General features: G+C 51.8%; 1 protein-coding gene across 1 annotated transcript; it reads right to left on the reverse strand.

Moving 5' to 3' along the window:
• Nucleotides 1–942: 942 nt before the first annotated feature.
• Nucleotides 943–6475, reverse strand: LOC127317651 (uncharacterized). Its single transcript, XM_051348244.2, has 6 exons — nucleotides 5902–6475; nucleotides 5659–5794; nucleotides 3338–3494; nucleotides 2200–2233; nucleotides 1489–1789; nucleotides 943–1376 (listed from the first exon to the last, which is right to left on the reverse strand). Exons 1-6 carry the CDS (start codon nucleotides 6118–6120, stop codon nucleotides 1300–1302), a joined length of 924 nt encoding a protein of 307 aa, XP_051204204.1. The 5' UTR covers nucleotides 6121–6475; the 3' UTR covers nucleotides 943–1299.
• Nucleotides 6476–7696: the final 1221 nt, after the last annotated feature.

Consider the following 7696-nt stretch of genomic DNA (forward strand, 5'->3'; position numbering starts at 1 on the left):
GGAGACCGCACCCATGGCCGCCATCTGCAAACCATGGGGCACACCAGTACAGGGGAGCAGCGCCCACTGACACCGATGGCGAGACAGAGGGGGCTCAACGCCCAGCCACGACGGCCCCCGTTGTAGGGAGCGCGTCGCCACCATGGCCGCCAACTGCGGAACCACGGCACCAGCCAGCCCCAGACGGCAACCCGCTGTGGGATGATGGCTGAGCAAAGAGGTAGAACTCTTGCGACCACCGGAGAGCACACCACCGACCACCATTGGTCACCACGGGCCAGGCTGCCACCGGCCGAACCACCGACGCCCAGCACCACGCTGGCCACGGGAGCTCCACCCAGAGTCACCACCAAGGCCAAGCCGACCTCATGCACCAGGCCAGGGGGCGAAGAGACCGCCACCGAGCCCGCCAGCTCTGGGAACAGCACAAGGCTGAGACAGACCCGCCGTGCCACGCACGAGCGCCGGACGAGAACAAGCGGTGGTGGGGTGGAGAGAGACACAGCAGCACCGCCGCGACCGGAGTGGAGGGATGGGCAGCAGCACGGGCAGGAGGGGGCGAAGCTCACCAGATCGCGACGGCCGGCACGGTCGATCTGGCCGCCCCCACGCAGCAAGCCCACTCTCAGCAGGACAGGAGCCGGAGAGAGGACGGTGCCGAGGAGCAGCGCCAGCGAGCAGCGCCGGCGCCGGCACACGAAGCGAAGGAGCGCCGCCGCCATGGACGAGCGCGAGATCTCCCAGGGCGCAGGGAGAGCCACCACCACCTTTGGGGCGGGGGCCCGCCGCCACCGCGGCAAGGCGCCAGCGGCAGCGGCGGAGAGGGGGGGCGCGGGAGGAGGGGGCCTCGCGGCCGGAGTTGGGGACGCCCCGGTGCCGCCCCTGGAAGCGGCACGGGAGCGGGCTCCGCTTCTCTGTCCGTGGAGTCTGTCTTCAACCTCATGCAATGTGCATGTGAAATTTGATTTCCCCTTTTACAAAAAGTTCTTAAACTTATTTTGGTGAATACATGTCAATACGGAAAAATGAATCGCGAACACTGACGGGACTAAATGTTTATGGTTCGTCTTATAGTCAAAGAATACTGAGGGACTTCCCTCAAAAAAGAAAAATAAAAGAACATCCAGATAGACTGTTACAGACCATCAATAACTTGGTCCGCACCAGACCGATCGAGATGGAATCAACTTGAATTAGCCACCACATTGTTTTCTCCCAGCCCCAGAAAAAGCAGTCAGTTATGAAGGGTGTTGTTTCGAATCATTCAGAATTCCCTTTTCCAAACTTGGGAACTGGCCATCAGGCACCCTGATGGGCGTTACTTGGGTTCGTCGCTGAAGGTGCAGAGTAAACCTGTCCTGCACCTGACTGCAGATCTGCATCCGACATTAAAACATTACTCACACTGTAGGAGAAAACCCTTAGAATCTCCATACAAAATCAAGAGAAAAAGAGAGCTGAATTGAACATGGCCAAGACAGGACATACCCGTCGGGTTGGGAGGCAGCATTGCCACAGCATGAGGAGGCAGCTGCAGGGCGAAGTTGTGCGGTAGAGAAGGCACCTGCACGAAGGAGCCGTGCATCTGCGCCGCCGCCGCCGCCGCAAGCGGCACGTACGGCGGGGCAGCGAGCTGCTGCGCCGGCGAGAGCACCGCCCTTGGACTCGGAGTCGGCATGTACCCGACGTACTGATGATGGTAGGGCGGTGGCGCTGTCGGCGAGGCCAACCCATACAGCTGGAGCTGGGCGTAGTAGTTCTGCAGCGCTTGAGGGTTCATCATGGCCGCCTGCAGATCACTCATGAGTTTGTCGTAGGTACGCAAGAATCTAAGTGCCAGTTACTCAGTATTACCCAAATTAAGGAAATTATAACATGCTGTAGCTGCACTGGTGTGTCAGTGCTTGTCTGAAGAATTAACACTGATCATGACGAAATGATGTTGTAAAGTGTTTTCCTAACTATGCAGACCGTCTTAGAATGTCGCTGCTCGATCTGCATCAATGTGTGAAGTTTCCTAGTGCATATGATTGAGATCAGACAGTAACAGTGCGATTTATCTTGGCCGACGAATGAGTCGCTGGGCATGTGCTTGCCTAGAGAGCAAAGAGTAGTAGCATGCACTGGCTATGGGGTGTACGTTTGCATGTGATAAAAGTAAAAAAAGAAAAGATGATGGGCGTTAGGGGACATGCTTACCTGTTGGTATTGATAGTCAGGTGGGTACCAGTACCTGCAAAAAAAGATAGTATCACAAAGCTTCTTCAACGAGTGACATAATCTGAAAAAAGCTTGGGTCTGGTACTTTGACAGTTAAGAGCCCTACCGTCCTATTGCTTATCCATTAGCAAGGCTGTAATGTCCAGAATCTAGATCATTGACCTGCGTAACATACCTACCTGGCTCACAACTATAGCTAGGGCCATCCTGCTTAACCAGAAAAGGCTCCTTCCCTTATTTTTCATTTACCACTAAAATAGAGCTGATCCTGTTTGTTTCGAAAATCCATTTCGACTGCTGATGTTTCCAAAAAAATAAATATTAATTAGGTAAACCCAGATATTTGATGGTTGCACACGAAGTATCCCGAGAAGAAGACATTTTTTGCGGCATGTGTAAAAAAGATAATTGGGCAGTGGTTTAATTGTTTAAAATAGATGTTCACGAGACATTTTTTTCTGCATTTTTCCGTAGAGTTCCATGTGCAATGTCTGTATGTACACATGGAAAAAGTTCAGAATTTCAGACATTTTTTTTTCATAATGGGTGCATGTAGGCTGAGCCAAATGACCGTCCTTTTCTCCCTGTTTTTGTAAAGGAAAAGATTTCCAAGGAAGAAAGACTTCAATGTGATGAGGCTGATCGAGCTTTCGCCTCCGTTTCCTTTTTTTCGAAAATGGGCACTTTATTACTTAACGCAATAGACCCTCGCCTCCGTTTCCTAAAAAATAGTGAGAGAGATAGAAAGAAATACTCCTAGTACCAAAGACAGTGATTTGAGCTACTCCAACTTATTGTATATACCCAAAACAAAGGAGTGGCGAGCATGGTGCACGCGAGACGCATTAAACCCTGCAGCAGAGCAGCCCAAACCAAAGCGGTGCAGGAAATGTTGGCGGGAGCGGCAACATCCCGCATGGCGAAAGAGACCCACGCACGCCGGCCACCATCGAAGAAAGCGTGGGGGACCGTCTCCGTCTCCATCTCCGGTCTCCCCTTCCCTACCAGTACGACCATCTTGCTACTGTATATATCTATCTGATCGCCTAGCTATGACTTCGGGTGTAGCCATGTGGAATTTGCAGAGAGAAGACGAGCTATGAGGAGGAGTGCTCACCCGTACTGCTGCGAAGAGGAAGCAGGGTGGTGGTGGTGGTAGATGGCGGCGCCATGGTGGTGCATCAAGCCCGGCATCTGCGGCTGCGGAGCCCTGGGGAAGAAGTGCGGGCCCTGGAGCACCGGGCCCTGCAACTGCAGGTGGGTCGACGCCGTCCCTGTATCCATTCATCCATCCATGTTAGCGTTTCACAGTCAGTCAGGGGAGGATCAAAATGAGACAATTCATCAGCCATCAGTGCCATGTTACTGGTTGCAGGGGCCGGGGACGAGCGCGAAAGCAACAAGACCATGCAAGCAAAGAAAATAAATGAACCACGCACGCAGCCGTCGTCAGACATATGCATGCTTGCTTGTTCTAGCCGGAGCGCGAAACTATACAGAATCAGAAAACTGTTTGTTGTTTTCGATCGGCGTCAGAGAGCTGCATGTGCCCGCGCCCAGCGCCTTGACTGGTGCTTTGACCGGCTGGGCTCGGTCGTGCTCGCAATTCCCTTTTGAATCGATGCGCATCAGGTTCTTGTTCTCGTCGTGGCCCTCTTGGTGCTAAACTAAACCAGTGTGTTATATATCCGAGCAGACAAGATACTATAGCTACTAAGAGGGGTACTAATCCGGTCAAAGGGTATATACTCCGCTGGGCCCATTTTGTTTTACAATAAGCTAGCTAGCGGCCAAAAAAGCACTACGCTTAACAAAGTAACAACCCACAGCCTCCCGTGGTCTCTCAGCCGCCGCCCTAACCCTAGCCGCCTCCAGTTCATCCTCCTCCATAGATTGGTTCCCCCTCCTCCGGTCGGCTTCGCCGGCGTCAGGAGGAGTGGGGAACCCGATATATGCGTGGAGTTTTGAATAAAAGTATTATTTTCATTAGATTATGTTAGGATTTTGGTAGCCGCCTTCTTGTTGGTTTCCCCTCAATGGAGATGGCATCGTATGCAATAAGTGATCTTCGGACTTTCGTTCGGCGACGAGATCTTCTTCCCGGCGTCAATGGTGGTGTTGAACAATCACAATTTTCTAGGTATGGGTTTTTGGATCTTGCTTCGCCAGATCAATTTTGGATCTTTTGTCGTTGTTGCCGCGAGGAGGATTATCCTCGCAGTTTTTGTCCCGGCTGCTACGTCCTCGACAATGGTGATTCATACTCTCGGCTCTCCATCGACGACGACAAAGCTAGTTGGTTATTATTCCCTGATATACTGGTGTTGGTACTCTTGCCGATGTTGTATGACTGCTTTAATGGTTGTGTGCGTGCACGCAGCCTTGGCATTGCGGCTCAAAAAATTATGGGAGAACTTTCGTCGGTATCTATAGGTCTATGGTTCGTTATGTATCTTTGGCTGCCTTCAGAAGAGTACAAGATTGTGTTCTGGAAGAAGAAAGAAATTGAAGACCTCGAAGATTTGTTACTATCTTTTAGACTTTATTTTGTAATCGTTGGAGTCAGTTCATGTATCTCTACCATGTACTATTTGTTACTATGAATATATGTGGTATTGATTGTCAAAAAAAAAAGCTAGCTAGCGGCCAGATTCTGTTTTTACCGCTGGGAAGGCGGACGTACGCCCCACTGGACTAACAGTTATCTATCAATCTATCTTGTCCTTTACAACCTCACCATGCTTGTTGCCACGACCGACCACGGAACATCCAGTCAAAGCAGTTGCCTCACTCGTATTCATTTGGTTTTGCTACTACGTACAGTGAAGAAGCTACGCCAGGTACAGTGTGCGCATGGTTAGAGAATCTGATTAAGCAGAAACAGCCCTATTTAGCAGGTTATTAACTGAGAAAAAAAAAACTAATTGCTCGATTGTTCCAGCTGCCAGTTGGATTGAAGTAGATCAACAATAACAAAATGCCGCTGGGTTTAGCTGTCTACAAAAAAAAAAGTGTGTGTGTGCAAGGCAATGTAGAAGAACGTAGTTGTATCTCTAGAGCGAGCGCCCAGCCACGCGTGGTGGTGGTGGGGCACGCACCGATTGAGGACTGGACTGAACTGACAGGCCAGGCTGGGCATATGACTCTCCATCAAACCCTTCGTGCTCGCCACACTACCCGCTGCCTGCCTGCCCTGCGCTGGCATGCCAGATGCCGGCGCGAGCTAGTTCCGCCGCCGCCCCACCCGTCAGACTCTCCTACATGCCCACAGCGCCGTCGACCCATCGGAAGAGGATCTACATGCTCGTGCCATGGTCTTCGGTCGTGGCGTAGGAATGCTACGATCGTGGGAGGGGAAATCGGGGTGGTGGTACCAAGGAAACAAAATAAATTCCTTGTTGTTATCCTTGAGATGCTCGACGGACGGATGTCACTCACCTCGAGGCTGCTGCTGCTGCTGGGCGGGCCGCGGCGGACCCAGCGACGCAATGTTGCAGTTGGCGCGCCGCCCGGTGATGGTCGGGTTCGGGTCCTGCACCGCACGACGCGCCGCGTCCGCGTCCCGGAAGGTCACCTGCGAATTCACCCGGACAACTATTAACCCATCATCATGCTGGCGCCGCGCGCATGCGGATGCCGTAGCCGAGAAGGAGGAGGAGGAGGAGGAGGAGGACGGCTTACGAATCCGTATCCCTTGGAGCGGCCGGTGAGCCGGTCCGTGATCACCACCGCCTCCAGGATGTCGCCGTACTGCTCGAAGTGCTGCCGGAGGCCCTCCGACGGCGTCTCCCACGCCAGCCCGCCCACGAACACCTTCGTCTGCGTCGTGTCGCCGAAACGCGAACGGTACGGGGAGGAACCCGCAGCCGCCGCCGTCGTCGACGACGACGCCGCTGCCATCACGCCCCGCCCGCCTTGCAGTGTTGTCGACCAGGGGATTGGTGGTCTTTTTCGGCGGTCTTGCAAGCGCGCTCGGTTCGGCTGCTTAATTCGGGCGCTCCGCCGCCGCCGCCGTGCACCAGCTCTCGGTGTGTGCCTGCCTTTTAGAGGCGCCGAACCACACTAGCTACCATATATTTGCCTACCAAGACTAGGTTGCTGGGATGTGCTGGCTGAATGATCAGAGGAGGAGGAATCTCATCATCTGAGAGTGCAGTTGCAATTGGGGTGGGTTGGCCGGTGGAAGAAGGGGAAGGGGGGCTCGGCTCGGCTCGGTGGGGGAGGAGGGAGGACAGGCAGGCGCGACGGGTTGTGCGCTGGAACAGACGGTTGCCATGGGGCGACAGCTATGCCCTGCCTTTTATACTCTTTCCTTCTCGCACTTTTCTTTCCTTCCTTCCTGTGGGCGTCTTCTCTATTTTTGTTCTTAGACCTCAACGTCTCATTTCCTTTTTCAAAAAAAACTGATAAATATCTCACATCTCCTTCTCTAAAGGAATACTCATATTTTAGCTAAGGTACATCAAAAAGTGCAACAAGTTAGTTCCGCGAGGGTGTGGTGAATTGGTAGAGTGTGGTCCTCCTAAGGGGAGCGGGAAAAGGGAACCGTGGCGAAGAAGAGGCGCAACGTTCCACCCTTTTTCGCGTTTTTTTTTTGCCACCGCTGGAAAACGAGAAGAATTAATGGAGACATGTGAACAGGAGGTTCACTTCTCAATTCCAAAATGCCAAAGGATGTGCGGAACACGTGTCGTGGAAGCAAAAGGTGCGGAGAGAGAGAGAGGGAGGGGGGAGGCGGAGCGTGTAGGGTCAACGTTGGGAGATCTCTACACACGTGAGTGGGGAGAATTGCACTGGCGCGTGCAAACACATCCTGTGCATCATCAATCCCGATGAATAGAGGGCCAAACATTTACATAAGCAACTGGGCTGGTGTATGTACAAAACTTTTGTTCACCTATGCAAGTTAATGGGTTTGATACACAGTAGCCATGTCCGATCTAATTTCGTACGCAATTGCAAACATGAACTCTGTATATTCTGTATATTCGATAAAGGAAGCATTATTACTCAAAAGTTAGTAGCATGAAGATAACAATTCGGAATAGTTTACACCCGGCCATTGCATAGCTAGGATGTACACAACCACAAAAATTCGATAAAAGTGAAAATAAAAACATAGGTGATACAAAGATCAATCTATCAAAACACGCATAAGGTGATGCTGGAGGACCAAGCCGTAGATCATGCTACAAGTTGTGGGATGGAACACACGGTTACCATGGGGTGGCAACCATGTGCAGCCTTTTATACCGTTTCCATTCCTCCCATTTCTTTCCTTCCTGTGGGTGTATTCTCTATCTTTGTTCTTCGACTTCAACATCTATTCCCTTTTCAAATAAAAAATTACAAATATCCCACACCTCGTTCTCTAAAACAATACTCACATATCCTTTGCAAAAAAACTCATATTTTAGCGTACAACCAAAAATGCTTAAGTGAGGTTCCCCCGCATAGCTCCGCAAGGAAGTGGTGA

The sequence above is a fragment of the Lolium perenne genome, chromosome 7 (assembly GCF_019359855.2).
Source record: "Lolium perenne isolate Kyuss_39 chromosome 7, Kyuss_2.0, whole genome shotgun sequence".
Classification (NCBI taxonomy): domain Eukaryota; kingdom Viridiplantae; phylum Streptophyta; class Magnoliopsida; order Poales; family Poaceae; genus Lolium; species Lolium perenne.

Excerpts from the sequence above, each read along its gene's own strand:
- LOC127317651 (XM_051348244.2), bottom strand. The coding sequence starts at position 6,120 with ATGGCAGCGGCGTCGTCGTCGACGACGGCGGCGGCTGCGGGTTCCTCC. Across the intron at positions 3,495-5,658 it reads GCAGCAGCAGCAGCCTCGAG|GGACGGCGTCGACCCACCTG; the intron begins GTGAGTGACATC and ends GAATGGATACAG. Across the intron at positions 1,790-2,199 it reads CTGACTATCAATACCAACAG|GCGGCCATGATGAACCCTCA; the intron begins GTAAGCATGTCC and ends AGTGATCTGCAG.